Below are 19,283 nucleotides of genomic sequence, written 5' to 3' on the forward strand. Positions count from 1 at the left end.
CAAAAAAAAGATAGTAAAAAAGGAGGAAAGCCAAGGAAAGAGGGAAAGGGCGGAGACTTTAAGGAGAAGGAGAGAGGGCAAAGGAGGAGAAAGTGGGTTAAGATCAAACGCAAGCAGTAGGGGATAGAAGAGCCTGATAACCCCGCAAGCCCCGCCCCCAACCTCGGGCCCCCCACCCCCCCACCCCGCACCAGGCCCCGCCCCATCAGGTTCCCTCAGGGTCCTGCCCCGCCCTGCCTCGCCGGCGGCGGCGGCCGCGTCAGGTGACAGCCCGGAAGCAGCGGAAGCGGATGAGGGAAGCGCGGCCCCGGCCCTGGGGGGCGGCGCGCAGCTGCAGGAGCTTCGGCCTCCTCCGGGCCACTGCGCGGCCCTCATGCGGCGCCCCTGCTGACACCTGAAGTCCGCCGCTCGCCGTCCTCCTCGGGACCGCGGGGTCGCCTGGCCCGCCGCCCTTGGCGGTTGAAGTCGTCGTCTTGCGGGCCCGCGGCGGCCGCCCATGGAGAAGTCCGGGCGGGGAGGCGATGGCGCCCCCCGGGGGCCTGTACTGCACATCGTGGTGGTTGGCTTTCATCACAAGAAGGGCTGCCAGGTGAGGAAGGGGCCTGAATTCCCCCCCCCCCCCTCCCGCGGTTCGTGCGGTCGCGCTCAGCCGGCGCCCACTTCCCTCAGCCCGCCTCCGTGCTGCCTTAAGCGCGCTCGGCCCATCTGATCTTGATACCATTCCTCCTCTGGCACTTGTCCCACGTGAAGCCCATCCCCCACACTCCCTATTTCTCCTGCCCTGAAAATTGTGTTTTGAGCAGTCGAGGAGCTACGTGTTGGTATGTTGGGGTGGTAGGTGTTTAGGTTCTTTGGTGGAGTGGGAGGAAGGAATCGAAGGTCAACCCCATTCGGTTCCTCATTCATTTCTGCCTCCGTTGACTTTCTGGATGTACACCCATTATGGGAGGCTTTAGAAAAATTCAGCACTTGGACTGCGTCTTCAAGGTAATGAACTCGGTGGGCTTCCACGCAAATGCCTCGGGTTGTTTGAAGCAGGCGGCGGCGTGGGAAAATCCACTTCTTTGTTTATCTGTGGAAGCCCTAGAATCCGTCGTGTTTGGGTGGTGTATTGACTCCTCCCCCGCTTCCCATTGGGCCTTGCTTTTGCTATTTGATCTTGTCCAAATCTTGCCTTTTGGTGAGAGATTGACCTTTCTAGTTCAGTTGCAGTAAGAGAAAGTGTATTTATCTAGCAAAGAAATGTGCAAATATAAAATTATTTTTAAGCTTCTTCACTGAAATAGTGAATAGGAACAATGGAACGTTTGCAGTATATGTTTTGGAGTCAAGGGAACAAAATAGAAGCAGAATTATTTAATGAGCCCAAATACTGGAAGGCAATGATGTCATAATGTGCTAGTGAACAGGAAATTGAAATGCTTGAAGTATTAAAACTACTGACTGCTACTCCTAGGTAACGTAGCATTTCGTTTCTTGGGTTTCACAGAAAATGTAACATTTTGAAAGACTTACTGGCAAAATTTAAATTTGTTAGAGGATGATGAAAGTGGAGTGAAAAGATGGTTGTGTTTGTATGTGTTCTAACGACTGCTTGACTTGAAGGTATTCTTTATCTCTCAGGGAAAAGCATAGAAAGATACCAACGAGGATGTGGCCTTATTTAGTGTGGTGTTAAAAAAAGTCCAGGCAGCAGCAGAAGTTTTGTTTTTTGGGTTTTTTTTAATGTGGCTGTGTATTTACAAGTAAAAGGATGGATATTTGAGATTGTACCATGGCATGCAAACCGTGTTCTTTGGACTTTTAATGCTTTTTCAAATTTTAATTCCAGTTTGACATAGTGTTATATTAGTTTCAGATGTATAATACAATGATTCAACAATTCTCTACTCAGTGCTCATCACTATAGGTATAATCTTAATCCCCTTCACCTGTTTCACCCATCCCCTCCCACCTACCTCTGGTAACCACCAGTTTCCTATAGTTAAGAGACTTTTTTAAAAAAGGTTTGTGTCTTTTATACCTTGCTCATTTGTTTCTTAAAGATTTTTTTTTATTTATTTAAAAAAATTTTTTTTAATATTTATTATTGAGAGACAGGGCATGAGCATGGGAGGGGCAGAGAGAGGTGGAGACACAGAATCCAAAGCAGGTTCCAGGCTCTGAGCTGTCAGCACAGAGCCCGATGCGGGGCTCAAACTCACAAACTGTGAGATCATGACCTGAGCTCAAGTTGGATGCTTAACCGACTGAGGCACCCAGGCACCCCAAGCCAAACTGAATGGGACTTTTAAAAATAAAAAGGAAATATTGGTAGGAGAAAGAATAGAATCTTTTAATTTTTTGTTGTCCTATAAATTCAAGATTAATTATGTTTTATGCCAGTTTTATTGTCAAAAGTAATATCAGTTGTATTCCCAGAAAGGAAAAATGATTTATTTTAGGAAACAAATGTAATGCTGTTTAGAAATTGAAGGAAACTGGACAACAGATTATGACATGAAGGAGGCACTTTGGGCTGAAGTGGCACACTAGGTGCCTTGGCATTTCACTGGATTAGTTAGGCTTTTGGTTGTAGCATTAAGGTAGTGGCAGCTGGTTTTGTTAAATAAACACTGTGCTGGAAATCAGGAGACCTGGATGACATCCTGGCCTCACAGCTTCATGACCTCCAGCAATTCCAAATCACTTAATTTTTCTGTAACATTTTTTCCTCTACCAGATTTCTTCATGAGAATTTTAGACCTGGCAAGGGTCCCTGGAGATCATTCTACTCCCGTCTCCCTTAAGTTTACTGAAACCCGGAAAGGTTAAGCAACTTAAGAATACTTAGCAGGGCACCTGGGTGGTTCAGTTTGTTAAGCATCTGATGGCTTCAGCTCAGGTCATGATTTCACGGTTTATGAGTTTGAGCCCCGAGTTAGTCTGGCTCTCTCTCGTTAGCACAGAGCCTGCTTGGGATCCTCTGTCCCCCTCTCTCTCTGCCCCTCCCCACTCATGTGCTGGCACGCTCTCTCTCTCTCTCTCTCTCTCAAAAATAAACATTTAAAAAAAGTTTAGTATGATATCAGAAAACCCAGAGCTGGACAATAGTTAATGCAATAAAAACATTCAGAAAAACTATTGCAATAGAGGAAAACAGACCTCGGTATAGAACTGGACTCAACTCTGAATACATCAAGGAAAAGCAGACGTTTATAGCCAGGGAGCAGAGTGGGGGCGGGGGAGTCAATGGATGGAAAATTACTACATCAAGAGTAAAGGGGGGGGGGGGGGGGCTTCTGGCTTAACCCAGCTGACAGGATTCTTGCTAAAATTAGACAATGCAGAGAAGAACAAGGAAGCCCAAAAGTCAGGCCCTAGTTGAAAAGAGAGTTCTGAGGAGACGGACGAAATTTTGATTGAGAGACTGTTAGCACTAACATTGAAACCCAGATGTCCCTAGTCTTTGTTATCAACCATACATTTTTTTAATGTTTATTTTATTTTTTAATTTTTTTTTAATCTTTTTATTTATTTTTGAAGGAGAGAGAGACCGAGCATAATCAGGGGAGGAGCAGAGAGAGAGAGAGGGAGACACAGAATTTGAAGCAGGCTCCAGGCTCTGAGCTGTGAGCAGAGAACCCGATGTGGGGCTCGAACCCACGAACCATGGGATCATGACCTGAGCCAAAGTCGGACGCTTAACCGACTGAGCCACCCAGGCGCCCCATTTTAATGTTTATTTTTGAAGAGAGAGTGTGTACAAGCTGGGGAGGGGCAGAGAGAGAGGGAGAGAGAGTCCAGAACGGGCTCTGAGCTGTTGGCGTGGAGCCCAACTTGGGGCCCCAACCAAAGAATGGTAAAATCATGACCCGACCCAAGCTTAACAAACTCAGCCACCCAGGAGCCCCAGTCATATCTCTTTTTTAAGAGCACTTTTAGGTTGTCGGCTCTTAGTCGCAAGGGAAACTACACACCTTGTTTTTTATTTATCTTTTAATCTACATGATGTTTCACAGAGACCAGGGCAATTTTTTTTTTTCTTTTCTTTCTTTTTTTTCTTTTTTTTTTTTTTTTTTTGAGAGAAAAAGTGTGAGCTGGGGAGGGGAAGAGAGGGGAGAGCGAGAATCCCAAGCAGGCAGGCTCTGCACTGTCAGTGCAGAGCCCAATTTGGGGCCCGACCCACAAATTACTAGATCATGACCTGAGCTGAAGTCCCACGCTTAACCAACTGAGCCACCCAGGTGCCCCAGACTAGGGCAATTATTTTCAAATAAATGTACTTGTTTAGTAGTGTCTGTTGTCTGGGTTGCTGATAGAATGGAAGAAAATGCAAGGGATTCTGCCACAGTGCATTCAAAGATGAGAAACCTAGTATAGATTCTTTTCTATTTTTTAAGTTTTTTATTTTAATTCCAATGTAATTAACATACAATACAATATTCAATACAGTCAAATATAGCACGATATAGTGAAATCCCATCACCTATTTCACACCCCCATACACCTCTGCTCTAGTAAGCATCAGTTCCCTATAGTTAAGAGTCTGTTTCTTGCTTTCTTTTTTCCCCTTTGTTTTGATTCTTAAATTCCGTATGAGTGAAATCATATGGTATTTGTCTTTCTCAATCTTCTTTCTCCTAGCATTATACTCTCTACCTCCATCCATGTTTGCAAATGGCAAGATTTTGTTCGTTTTTATGGCTGAATAATATCAACTATATACATACCACATATTCTTTATTCATTCATCTATCCATGCTACTTACATAATTTGGCTATTGTAAATAATGTTGCAGTAAACATAGGTGTGCATATATCCTTTCAAATTAGTGTTTTTGTATTTTTGGAGTAAATACCCAGTAATGTGATTACTGGATTGTGTGGTAGTTCTATTTTTAATTTTTTGAGGAAGTTCCATACTGTTTTCCCCATAGTGTTTTCCACAGTGGCTGAACCAGTTTGCATTCCCAATGGATTATTTTCTTACTGCTGACTAAAAGCAGCTTTTAAAAATTATACTTACCTCTCATAACAGAAAATGAAGACCTTGTTTGGTTTTGCAAATCAAACAAGAATTTGCTATTTTTAAAGGTGCCTCCGTCGCTTAAGTGTTGACTCTTGATTTCAGCTCAGGTCATGATCTCACTGTTGGTGAGTTTGAGCCCTACATTGGGCTCTCCACTGTGAGTGCAGAGGGATGCTTTCTCTCTCTCAAAATAAATAAACTTTTATTTATCTATTTATTTATTTATTTATTTATTATTTATTTTTTTATTTTTTTAACGTTTATTTATTTTTTTTGAGACAGAGACAGAGCATGAACAGGGGAGGGGCAGAGAGAGAGGGAGACACAGAATCCAAAACAGGCTCCAGACTCCGAGCTGTCAGCACAGAGCCCGACTCGGGGCTCAAACTCACGGACCGTGAGATCATGACCTGAGCCGAAGTCGGACGCTCAACCGACCAAGCCACCCAGGCGCCCCTTAAACTTTTTTTTTTTTGAAAAAAGACTGCTATATTTAGTCAAAATCAAAATGCACAGTGAGCAAAATGATTTTTAGATATTTATGTAGAGTATTTTCTAACTCTTGCAAGAGTCAAACATTTAATTTTAGTAGAACTTTTACTATTTCTCAGAAAAATTTTGGCTTACTGTTAATCTTTTGTTAATTTTCTGTTATTTCTCTGATGAAGGTTGGTTAGATAGATGACACTATGATTTCTGGACTCGAGAGAGTTATGGTTGGATAAGTGGATAATCCCAAAAACCTTCATTGGAAACCCTCTGTGGTGTTAGCCAGGTTGGATGTAGGGCATGCTAACACAGCCAGTGCACTCACACAACAGCACAAATGAATGAAAAATTTTCTCCCACTAAGTTGGTTGATAAAATTGACAGGTTAATTCTGTCAAAAACAATGAAACTTGTCAGAGATGTAATTTGCCCAATGGATGTGTAATAGTATTGGAAAAGATAGGAAAATAGTTTGTTCAACTATATATTTTTTTCATTTTTGGCTGCCCTATTTTTTTTGTCTTAGTTTTTATAAAATTTCAAGAAGAATGTTGGTTTTGCCAAATTCTTGAGAGGAATATTATAAAGTGTACTAAAATTTCCAGTATGTTATATTAGTTCTTAAGAGTGTTCCTCACTTCCACAAATCAGTGTCTTTTTATTTATTTTTTATCTTTTTTACATGTCCAATTCTTTTTTTTAAGTTTTTTTTTTTTTTGGTAATCTCTACACCCAACGTGGGGCTCAAACTCACAAACCTGGGATCAAGAGTCGCATGCTCTTCTGACTAAGTCAGCCAGGTGCTTCTCAGTGTCTTTTTAGATGTCTTACAACTCTGCTTTCTTAAGCAGAGTTTAAAAATCCAGTTGTTTTGGAAAGTGAGTTTGTTAACATGCGTTAATTCTTAAGAATGTTTTAGAGACTGCTGTTTCTTTAATCAGCATATTGAGTGTTTCAGAGACTAATTATGTAAAATTTCCCCCAGGATGGATTAATCAGCCACTGTATTCCAGGTGTAAAGGATTAAAAGTGCATGGCTCATTGAATTGTGATTCTGACTTCAGATTATTTTAGGCTGTGTGAGGGTACTTTGTTAAACTGCTCTTCCAAGTATTCAAAATTCTGCTGGTCTTGTTGATTACTTTCTATTATGCATAGTGAAAATTCCCATGTTTGGTTGTCATTTGTAATTTGTATTTTACTTATTTATGTTTTAAGTTTATTTATTTTGAAGAGAGAGAGAGAAAGAGCAGGCTCTGCACCTCCAGCACGGAGTCCAACTCCGGGCTTGAACTCAGGAACCTCGAGGTTATGACCTGAGGACTTAATCAACTGATCCACCCAGGCGCCCCATGTAGTTTGTAATTTTTAGATTGCAGTGAGTTAAAGTAAAACTTTGTGTAAAAGTAACGCCTTTCAGCAGTCATCTGGGTTAATTAGCATGATGACTTTACGTGGGAGGATATACTAAATCTTTGTAAACTCTTCTGTTACAAAGGTGTTCTGTACTGCTATGATAGAGGAATCAGGTAGTTTCACATGAACCACCAGGTTAAAGCCATCTTTTATTTTTTTAATTTCTTTTATTTTTTTTAACTTACATCCAAGTTAGTTAGCATATAGTGCCACAATGATTTCAGGAGTAGATTCCTTAATGCCCCTTACCCATTTAGCCCATCCCCCCCTCCCACAACCCCTCCAGTAGCCCTCTGTTTGTTCTCCGTATTTAAGAGTCTCTTAGGTTTTGCCTCCCTCCCTGCTTTTATATCATTTTTGCTTCCCTTTCTTGTGTTCATCTGTTCTGTCTTAAAGTCCTCATATGAACGCAGTCATATGATACTTAGTCTTTCTCTGACTAACTCCGCTTAGCATAATACCCTCTAGTTCCATCCACGTAGTTGCAAATGGCAAGGTTTCATTCTTTATGATTGCCAAGTAATACCCCTGTGTGTGTGTGTGTGTGTGTGTGTGTGCATACCACATCTTCTTTATCCATTCATCCATCGATGCACATTTGGGCTTTTTCCATACTTTGGCTATTGTTGATAGGGCTACTATAAACATTGGGGTGCATGTGTCCCTTCGAAACAGCATCCCTGTATCCCTTGGATAAATACCTAGTAGTGCAGTTGCTGGATCATAAGGTAGTTCTATTTTTAATTTTTTGAGGAACCTCCATACGGTTCTCCAGAGTGGCTGCACCAGCTTGCATGCCCGCCAGCAGTGCAAAAGAGATCCTCTTTCTCTGCAAACTCGCCAACATCTGTTGTTGCCTGAGTTGTTAATGTTAGCCATTCTGACAGGGGTGAGGTGGTATCTCATTGTGGTTTTGATTTGTATTTCCCTGGTGATGTTGAGCATTTTTTCATGTGTCGGTTGGCCCTCTGGATGTCATCTTTGGAGAAGTGCCTATTCATGTCTCTTGCACATTTCTTCACTGGATTATTTGTTTTTGGGGTATTGAGTTCAGTAAGTTTTTATAGATTTTGGATACTAACACTTTATCTGATATGTCATTTGCAAACACCTTCTCCCATCCTGTCGGTTGCCTTTTAGTTTTGCTGATTGTTTCCTTCACTGTGCAGAAGCTTTTTATTTTGATGAGGTCTCAATAGTTCATTTTTGCTTTTGTTTCCCTTGCCTCTGGAGATGTGTTGAGTAAGAAGTTACTGCGGCCAAGATCAAAGAGGTTTTTGCCTGCTTTCTTCTCGAGGGTTTTGATGGCTTCCTGTCTTACATTTATGTCTTTCATCCATTTTGTGTTTATTTTTGCATATGGTGTAAGAAAGTAGTCCAGATTCATTCTTCTGCATGTCGCTGTCCAGTTTTCCCAGCACCACTTGCTGAAGAGACTGTTTTTATTCCATTGAATATTCTTTCCTGCTTTGTCAAAGATGAGTTGGCCATATGTTTGTGGGTCCATTTCTGGGTTCTCTATTCTGTTCCATTGATCTGAGTGTCTGTTTTTGTGCCATAAAGCCATCTTCTAACACAGCTGTGTTGAGGGTCCCCAAACTAGACATAGAAGATGGTCATTCATCTTGTTTCCTACATTTTTGCACCTTTGAAGCCTTCAGGTGTATCTTAAATGAAAAACTCCTTCATTTAAATTAAGATGAAACTTTAATTTTATCACTTGATCATTTTTTTCACTTTGATTTGTGTAATGAATTCTGTAGGTTAACAGGTTAGTTTCTAGTGATGGATTATTCTAGTTTATTGATATAGTTAACATTAGGTCACTTTAAGTGAAAGTACTACCATGACATTTAAAGTAGTTTTGAAATATTTATCCATGTCAACTCTTTTCCTGAAAAATTTTTTAAAGTTTATTTATTTATTTTGAGGCAGAGAGTGAGAGTGTGAGCACCCTGCCAGAGGGGCAGAGAGAGGGAGAGAAAGAGAAAATCCCAAGCAGGCTCTGCAGCACTGTCAGCTCGAGGCCTGAATTCACCAACCATGAGATCATGACCTGAGCCAAAATCAAGAGTTGGACACCTAACTGACTGAGCCATCCAGGTGCACCCTGAAATTTTTTAAAATTTCGCATTTAGCAAAAGACTCTTCTTCCTTAAAACCTCACGTGCAATACCTGGGGGAAATTATAAGAGGACAAAAACTCTTTGTGATGTAATTTATGGACACCTGGTTTACTTATTATAGATTATGTGTTCTCTAGACTTTTGTCCTTATTTGTGGCTGTAAATACGTAAACTGTCAGATAAGCATGGTTTTTAGTGAAACAAGCGAATATCAAACTTTTTGGTTCTTTCATAAATAGACTGGACTTTTTTTTAACACTGAAAGTAATAAAGAATCATTATTTTCCAAGGTGACCTCATAAAAAGCTGCAGTTATTACTTGATTTTTTACTACTGCTTTAATAGAATTTATAGTTTTGTGTACATAGCTAACAGTTTTAAGTTCTTGAATAAACTGGTTTTACCAGGCTATACTACTTTAAAAAGTAGAATTATGAAAGAACTAGAACTCATGTTTACACTAGTTCCAAGGTAAATAAAGTAAATGAAGCACTGAAGAGAAAAAGGATATTTTCCTCTTGGTCCATGTGGGCTGATCATGGGGAAATCTCCAGTAGTAGCAGAATGTTGCATTGCAAAATCAGGGCTGGGCTGAGGAAATAGGTGAGGTTGATTTATGTTAGGGTGGTAGTGTTAAACCCTGACCCATTCAGGTTTTGGTGACACATGGCTGCCTGACAAGCATGTAGTTTTGGCACCTGCTATTGATGCGATCATGTGGTGACTGTGGAGTATTGTTTGTGCTTCTTGTCGGAATAGAAGTCTTTTGGAACAGAAAGAACAATGTTTTGGGGAGTTAGAGGTTAGGGAAGAATAATGTCTAAAGATTCTTTTTAGCTACTCAGAGAAACTGTCCTGAAACAAGATTATATTTTCTAGCCCTCTGCTGGCACTTTCATTTGGTGGAGGTTTTTTCCTAATGTTAGCCATGCTTTTTATATACTGAAATGATGAAAATCTCTGGCTTTGTAAGGCTGGAACCTTAACAGAGCAGTGGGATAGTTTTCTTTTAGGCCTTGGCATCACAGCCAAGCAAGATGGGTGTCAACCTGTATAAGGGAAGTTTAGAAATAACTAGAAGATTCTTTTGTCCTCCTATAATTCCCCCCAGGTACCTAATTGTGCCTATTTCTTTGGCTTAAGTCTTTGATTCCCTAGTAAAATGCTTATGTTTCGTAACCTTCTCCTTCATGATATAATATAATTCAGATCCTTTGCAGATCATGGATTTTTCTAGATAAGGGAAAACTGCAGAAGAACTCTGGTCTACTGGGGATGGGCACTACAAGAAGAAGATAAACACATAGAGGGAGAGGAGTTTTTACCTACTTAATAATTTTGAGAAAGACTGACCCTATTATATTCTTTTTTTTTTTTTTTTGAGAGAGAGAGAGAGAGAGAGAGAGAAAGAGGGAGGGAGGGAGAATCCCAAGGAGGCTCTGTGCTGTCAGAACTGTGAGATCATGACCTGAGCCAAAATCAAGAGTCGGCTGTTTAAGTGTCTGAGCCCAGCACGCCTGGCCCTGTTATATTCTTTGGTTGAGATGCCATCAGATTAAAACCTTAGTTAGTGTCTAGGATATTTTTAGAGGATGCTATTTAAATTGGTACTTTGGGCAATTTTTAAATCATTCCAGTTGTTTTATTTTTTATTAAGTTTATTTTTTGAGAAAGAAGGAGAGTTTGAGTGGGAGAGGGGCAGAGAGAGAGAGAGAGAGAGAGAGAGAGAGAGAGAGAGAGAGAGAGAGAATCCGAAGCAGGCTCTTTCCCAGAGCCTGACACAGGGCTGGATCTCACAAACCGTGAGATCATGACCTGAGCCAAAATCAAGAGCCAGATGCTCAATGGACTGAGCCACCCAGACACTCCCTAGTTGTTTTAAAAAATAACATTTCTTAATGATCAGGATAATATGTATTCACTAGTAAAAACCAGAAAATACAGAAAAAAACTATCACTTAAAATCCTATATCCTAAAGAAATCTGCTCTTAAGACCTTGATGAATATCTCTCCAGTTACTTTTTTTTTTTTTTTTTACAAATATGGATACCTTTTCCCAAAAACATACTATACTGTAATCAACTTTTATGGCCTGCCTTTTTGTCTATGCCATTAATATCTTTCCACATTAATAAATATTGAATTATAACATTTTAAAATGGCTGAACAGTAGTTTGTGGAAATATTTAACTCTGCTTTTTAAAAATTTTGGTACTCCCAATTTTTTGCTATTTTGAATAGTGATACAGATAACATCCTTGCAATGAAATCTTTGCACCTCTTTGCCTATGTATGGAGACTTCATTTAAGCCATCTTTTTTCTTCACAGAGGTCTTTTTAAAATGGATTTTGAAGCAGAACGTGCTGAACACAATTTAAGTTAGCCTGGATGATTCTGCCTTTATAGGAACTGTCACTTGTACAGTGGCATTCTCAATTTATTTTAACATAGATTATTTCTCACATATCTTTCTGACAGTTGTTGGGCTTTTGATAGCCAGTCGGAAAGAGATGACAGAGCAATTAGCAGGTACTTCTTGGTGTTGACCCAAACACAGCGTTGTAGTTTTTGGCTTCTCCTCCCTGCTTTCTTACTTTCTTACTTTCTTTTTCTTCCATAGACTGGGAGACCACATCTTATAAATATATTAGAACTGTGTTTGAAATAAAATGACTTAGACGTTTTAAAAGAAAATCTAAAGCCTTCTCCTTGGAATATTATCAGGGGCTTTATGACAGGTGGCTAGGCTGAAAGATGCTTTTCTTGCTTATTTCTGGTTTTTGGCAGTGGTCTAGGTAATTGTCAGAAGTCTGATCTCTGAATAAACTATGTTTGGGCTCGATTTCATATATGGCCTCTGCACTTAATTTTCTTCACCCAAGTGATGCTCGTTGTCACAGTGTGTATTGAGTATATGAAGAAATGACAAACAGGGCTGTTAATGAAATCTGTTCCTGCCCCCATGGCTTTCGCTGGTGATGTTAGCAACTTGTTAGACTCTGATGGAGATAGTGCATTACCAGAAATTGGAATCTTTTTTAAAATGTTAAAAATCAAAAAATAAAAATGTTAAAAACAAATTTAAATATAAAAGATTGCTAAGGTAGAGTTCATTAAAATAGATTTCAATCTTTTGTTAGGAAATAATTAATTTTTTTCCTGCAAGAAAATAGTTTTTGAAATTTTGATATCTTTGTATATATTTTCAATAACCTAGAGATAAACAGTGTTCTAATTGTACCATTTCATCCAAAAGACCAGTCTCCGTCATTCTACCATGTTTTATACAAATTCTTGTCCTATCTCTTCCATTGTAGAGGAACTTTGTATACAGTATTCCTAATATTCCTTTGTACTTGGAGCTCTGATAGATTCTCTTTTACCACTGTCTGCTTGAATAATAACAAAGGATATCTGGTAATCAAGATATCTGAGTTTTAGCTTGACCCTAATGGTTATTAGATGTGTAACCTGGGGCAAATTGCCTAATGTTTATGAACTTTGGTTTCTTCATCTGTAAAATGAGGGTTTTAAAATAGGTGATTACTAAGATCACCCTTCACTTGCATGATTATAAGATGAAATCAACACACATTTGCTAAATACCCATCCTCAGAGCCAACGTTCAGATACATACCCTTCAATTCAACAGGCAGAACATAGTGTTTGTTGTAGCAGTCTGAACGGAGAAACTTTCTAGGATGATGATAATTCTGTCTTAATAGAATGGTTGCCCACAGCTGTATATAAATCATTAAAACCTATGAACTCTGTACATTTAAGATCTTTGCATTTCATACCTTGTAATAACACCCCAAGTCTAAATAATTTAAAAGTGCTTTTTTAGGGGCACCTGGCTGGCTCCAGTCTGTAGAGCATGCAACTCTTGATCTCAAGGTTTTGCGTTGGAATCCCATGTTGGGTATAGAGATTACTCAAAAATAAAAAAATCTCAGGGCACTTGGGTGGCTTAGTTGGTTAAGTGCCCAGTTTCAGCTCAGGTCATGATCTCATGGTTTGCGACTTCAAGCCCACATCAGGCTTCCTGCTGATGGTACGGAGCCTGCTTGGGATTCTCTCTCTCCCTCTCTCTCATTTTCAAACTAACTAACTAAATAAATAAATAAAATCCTAGGTTTTTTTTTAAACCTTTCTCCTTGTAACAAATCACAAAATTCTTTATCCTTCAATACTTTTGAAAGGGCTGTTTCAAAAACTATTCATATGATTTTCTTTGTTTAAACTCCTACTTGTGCATAGCTAGGGCTTAGCAACAGTTCTCCATCTGTATTCTTTAAATTTTGAGCCTTAGAAGGATTTAATTGACAAAAATAACTCAAAGAAACAGTGGCTCATTTTTTATGTTTTGTCTTTATGTGTTGTATTAAATAAGCATGATATCTTTGGAGACATAGAAGCTATAGTTTAATACAAGAACCCAGGCATCTCTTGGATGCTAATATAACTTACGTGCTGAAAGCATAAATTTCCATTAAGTACAGTGATTTGTCTCTACACTTTGTAAACAAGTTACAGCAAATATTCTAAACTCCATGAAGTATGCCCTAAATATTTATATTTATATAATTTATATTTATGTGGTACTAATATAAGGTTTAGTTACCATGCAATTTATCATTGCTATTCTATGAAGATATTATTAGCATTAATAGTAGTTGCCCTTTATTAAATGTTTTCTATATACTGAGCACTGTTAGATGTGTGTTTATCTCATTCCTATGAACATACTGAGGTTTTATTAGCCCTCTTTTATAGATAAGGAAATTGAGGTGTAGAAGTATTTTATTAAGTTAAGGTATAATTTATCACCAATAAAGTACACACAACTTAAGGGAGAGACTTGATTTTTACGTACACATACACCCCTGTAACCACCATCCTGATACAGAATTAATTCCAGCACTTCAGAAGATCCATGCAGGCGCCCCCTCCTGGTCATTACTTGCCTGAAGGTTACCACTGTTCTGACCTACGCCACCATGTATTTGTGTCTCTTGTGTCTGACTTGTTTCACTCAGTGTTATGTCTGAGATTGATCCATGTTGTTGATTATATTATAGTTTCTGTATTATAATTGTATGCCATCATTGACCCATTCTTCTGGTAAGAGACATATGAGTAGTTGTTCCTAGTTTTGGGTTATTACAAATATAACAAAAAGCATTTTACTTTGAAATTTAAGTGTTTTTTTTTTTAAATTAAGTTTATGAAAGTTGGATTTTTCCCCCATGTACTTATACATATTTGTGCTATGTGACCAAAGTGTTCATTTTACTTGGGACCTAAAATAATATAGGAGTTTTAGTTTTTTTAATATTAAAGATCCTAGAAAGCCCAATACATTTAAGATCCTTCAAAACTATTTTTTGCTTTTAAGTAAGCGCTCGTAATTAATAAATGCATTTGAAATTATCTTTACCCAGCTTTACATAAAGTAGTGCTACAAAACAAATCTGATATTACTGGAAATAAATGGCATTTTCTTATTTATATGAAACACAAATCAAACTGCATTGACTCCATAGCTGATGGCATTTCTGATTTGTGAGCTGTAGATCTGCAAATACTGTCTTAATGAATGCCAAATCCTTATAGGACTATTTATTCTCAGATATCTTTGAGATGTATAGAGATGAATATTTGTAGAGTTTCTCAATTTCACTATTCGTATGTATTAATAAAGATTTATCCTTCCTGGAAGAAACAATTTTAAAAAGAGCATGGCTCTATAAAATCTCTTACAGACTTTTAATTAGCTGTGTGTATACAGTTGCATGTTAATGAACATGTATGTTTATGCAGAATTTCAGTGGTTTTAAAGTAGAAAAACATGGGGCACCTGGATGGCTAAGTCAGTTAAGTGTCCGACTTCGGCTCAGGTCATGATCTTACAGCTTGTGAGTTTGAGCCCCGTGTTGGGCTCTGTGCTGACAGCTCAGACCCTGGAGCCTGCTTTGGATTCTCTGTCTTCCTCTCTCTGTGCCTCTTCCTTGCTTGCACTCTGTCTCTCTCTCCCTCTCTCTCAAAAATAAGATTAAAAACAAAAAAATTAAAGTAGAAAAACAGGATAATGACTTTTTTTTAAGATTTTTTAAAGTTTATTTTGAGAGAGAGAGCTAGCGTGGAGGAAGGGCAGGGAGGGGGGGAAAGAGAGAATGCCAAGCAGGCTCTGTGCTATCAGCACAAGCCTGACCAAGGGACTCAAACTCACAAACCATGAGATGATGCACGACCTGAGCTGATTTAATTTTTTAAAATTCAACCCAGCATGGGTTTCAAACTCACCACCCTGAGATCAAGAGTTGCATATTTTTCTGACTGAACCAGCCAGGAATCCCTAAAAATTCTGTATTTAAATTAAAATACACGTCATCTGTTTTGTTGTTCATAATGTGAGTACCTCATCTGTTTTTTGTTTTGTTTACAGTCTTGAGGTCTTTTTTTTTACACTTACCATGCTATGAATTCATAGAGAATGGGTTCCAGCAGTTTCAGGTTCCTTTCCATTGGTTCTCACAAATGTGCCCGAGTGGAACAGGCTGACACTTCAGAAAGTACCTTTCTCGTTGGCTTTCTTCTTTTTCTGATCATTTTCCTTCACACGCTTTAGCAAGCTATTTTGACTCTTGGAGTGCTTAATATGCTCAATACTTAAATGAACTGTCTTGCAAGAATCTTGCCCTTAACTTATTTGTTTACAACAATGCCAACAGCATCCTGGGTAACACTGTAGACTCTTCGAGTTTTGCCATGGGACCACATTTGGGCATTCTGTTCTGAACAATGCCCATTCCTTTGATGCCTGCAATATCACCTTTCTTGTAGATTTGCATGTATGTGGCCAAAGGACAAACTCCATGTTTTCTAAGAGGTCTAGAGAATATAGGGGGTGCCTCTTCTCTTTTCCTTTGTGTTGATCATTTTGATGAATTACTGGAAGATGGTGGTTCCAGCCAAAAGGCCCAAGTACCTCATCTTAAATAAAAGGAATGTGGAATAGTAAAATGGTTATTTAATTCTAGAAAAAAAAAGAACTAGCTGTCTTTATTCAATTAAATATATAAAAGCACATGTTTTAAACTAAGATACTTCTTTTGTTTAATTTTTGTTTTCTTTGTTTGCATTTATTAAAAACAGTAAAACTTGGTTTTAACTGGTAAGTCTCAATAGTACCGTTGCACCTTTACAGTACACACTTTATTTTTCTGGGCATCCAGTGCACTCGTGAAACTATAAAATAATGTATGGTGCTGAGACAGAGGAGAATTAAGCACAATCTATTACAGAAATAAACAGCTGATGAATATAGTCATTTGTTGCCAACTTTTTAAGAGACTAAAGAGATAGAGTGTCAGTACTCTTGTAGTGTTGACTAGAGATTTGGCCGAGTAAACATAACTTTGAGAAGACCTGCCTTCTATATCCAGGGTTTTCTTCAAAGAGAAAAACATCATGACAGAGCCTTGACTTTGGTCCCTAAAATGCTTTGACTATTAAGAAAACAAGCACCCATGCTTCTGAGTGAAGGGTCAGGGGAATCCCTGAGGGGCCTAGAAAGGGAGCAGAGAGAGTAGCTGACTCAGCTTCTCTAGGAGGCATACCTCTTATGCCATCAGTGTCTGTGAGCACTGTGTTAGTGTTTAATTTATGTGCTGTTTGGCATGGTGGCTTTTATTGTTCTCTGACAGTGGAATGGATGTTTCATTGTTAGAAAGTGAACAAAGGCTACTTTTGAACAGCACTCAGAGTTTACACCAGGGTACTGTCTTATTATTTTGTGTTTTTTCAACTTTTTGTTTCTGAGGACCAAGTAAATGCAGTCTGACTGGGGGGACACTTTTGTTTTTGTTTTGTTTTGTTTTAGAAAGTAGGCTCCAGGCCCAATGTGGGGCTCGAACTAATGACATAGAAATTAAGAGTCACATGCTCTGGGGACTGAACCAGCCAGGCACCTCTAGAGGGCGCCTATAGAGCACACCTTTGCAATTTGATTTATAAACTCTGAAAATGAGTGGTAATTTTTACCATTCATGGTGAACAAACATATGTCACCATTTCATACATAGTTCACTTAGCCTTTAGAAAAGTTGCCTTTTATTTCCTTATAATTAGACCATCTTTATTCTGCTTTCACATTTTAGAAATCAGCCATTGTTTTTCCCTCTGCGTCTGTTGTAATCATGTAAGTATGTATGGGGCGCCTGGGTGGCTCATTTGGTTGAGCACTTGACACTTGATTTAGGCTCAGGTCTCAATCCCAGGGTCATGAATCGAGCCCCCACATGAGACTCTGCGCTGAGTGTGGAGCCTGCTTGGGATGCGCTCTCTCTCCCTCCCTCTGCCCCTTTCCCCTGCTTGCATGTTCTCTCTCTCTCTCTCTCTCTCTCTCTCTCCCTCCCTCCCTCCCCCTCTCTCTCAAATAAAAATTAAAAAATAAGTATGTAAATTACTACTAATTGGGATCAAGATAGATTCAGTTACATGAATATGAGTTGACAAAAAAATTTGAAATCTGCAGGATTAATAATATTACCCTTTGGGGAGACATTTGGTATATCTGTTGTACATTGTATGTACTGATGTCCTATCAGACACTTTATTTGATCCCCAAATTTAAGTTAGAGTTTGGGCTGTGAACTTCCATTATTTTCTTTCTTTTTTTTTCTTTCTTTTTTTGTTTTTATTTATTTTTTAACGTTTATTTATTTTTGAGAGAGAGACCGAGTACGAGCTGGGGAGGGACAGAGAGAGAGGGAGACCCAGAATCCAAAGCAGGCTGAGCTGTCAGCACAGAACCTAACGCAGGGCTCGAACCCACAAACTGTGAGATCATGACCTGAGCTGAAGTCGGTCGCTTAACCGACTGAGCCACCCAGGCGCCCGTAGGGACTTTCATTATTTAGTAGTAACCCTACTGGATGATAATCATTCTAAGTGTTTCTTTTCTTTTTAGTCTTTGGAGATTGACTTTGGTTTTTGCCTATGATTTTTCACATATACTTAGGGTTGCCATGTACAGCTCTACAGACTTTGCACAGCGTAGCTGCAGGAAGAGCCCTTCATGTAAACTGCAGTGATGGTGGTTCTGCTGGAGTTGTGCAGTGGGGCAGCCAGCTGTCCCTACCTTTACTTTCTGTGGTACTGCTTAGTTTAATTGGCATTCTTGTCCAAATTGCCTTTTGATTCAATTGAGTAGTATTTGAGAAACTCTGGTAACTTCCATGAGAATTCCTTTTAAGCCTCTGTGCCATGGAATTGTGTCTGTCTGGATTGTTTTGGACTTATCCTAAGGGGAGTATATAGAGTAGTCAGTATTCAAAATTTGAAGAATATACAACTTAAGGTTTTAAAATCCCATTGATTGGGAAATAACACAGTCTTGTTAGTTTTTTTTTTTTTTTTTTTTTGGTCCCCAGACACCAACCTGGGTATCCTGTATGTCAATCCTATTCTGCACTAACTACCCAAAGTTAGTGTCAAACTCCACACGTTTAAGGGCTCAGTCCCACAAGACACCTTCACTGTAGATGCCAGTACTGGGTCCCCAGGCTACCTGCACTTCTGTCCAATTTAGCCACAAATTTGGGGGTTCTCGCACCCCTGTCTCAGGTTCTGTAATTTGCTAGAACAACTAGAACTCTGGAAAATGAAAGAGATGCGTAGGACCAGATGTGGTGAAGGGGTACAGAGCTTCCATGTCCTCAGTGGACATGCTGCCCTCCTGGCACCTCATTGTCTTCAGTAACCTAGAATTACCCTGAACCCTATCATTTAGGGGATTTCATGGAACTTTCATTACATGGGCATGATGGATTAAGTCATTAGTTATTGGTGATTGCACTCAATCTCCAGCCCCTCTCCCTTCCTGGGAGGTCCACCTTTCTGGTGACCAGCCCCCATCCAAACGCTATTTAGTAGCCCCACCACTACCAAGTCCCCTTGTTAAATAAACTCAGGTACAGTTGAAATTGTCTTATAAATAACAAAAGGTACTCCCTTCACTCAGGAATTTCCAGGGCTTTAGGAGCTCTAGGCCAGGACCAAGAACAAAGACCAAATATATTTTTTATTATACCATACTTGAATAGTACTGAATAGTTTGTAAAGATGTTAGAAAAAAAAAAAAGTGCTCAACAGTAGAAGATTGATTAAATAATGAAACAATACCAAATCACTGTTAAAACTGTTGTGTGTATGTAGGCACAGAAAGGAATTTGT

General features: G+C 39.2%; 1 protein-coding gene across 12 annotated transcripts in view; it reads left to right on the forward strand.

The window, feature by feature from the left end:
- The first annotated feature begins 249 nt into the window (after window positions 1–249).
- Window positions 250–19,283, forward strand: part of AVL9 (AVL9 cell migration associated) — a 96,571-nt gene continuing 77,537 nt past the window's right edge. For 10 of the 12 annotated variants that reach the window (XR_014137302.1, XR_014137303.1, XR_014137304.1 and 7 more), the window contains exon 1: window positions 253–589. Coding sequence is in view for 1 of the 12 variants with exons in the window: in XM_060632851.3 (XP_060488834.1) it covers window positions 497–589 (93 nt within the window). In the remaining 11 variants the exon portion in view is untranslated. Of the gene's footprint in view, window positions 590–19,283 lie in introns of all 12 variants that reach the window. The other 2 variants (XR_013553107.2, XR_009610111.3) reach the window with 1 other exon arrangement.

This window comes from Panthera onca, chromosome A2 (genome assembly GCF_046562875.1).
Source record: "Panthera onca isolate mPanOnc1 chromosome A2, mPanOnc1 haplotype 2, whole genome shotgun sequence".
NCBI lineage: Eukaryota > Metazoa > Chordata > Mammalia > Carnivora > Felidae > Panthera > Panthera onca.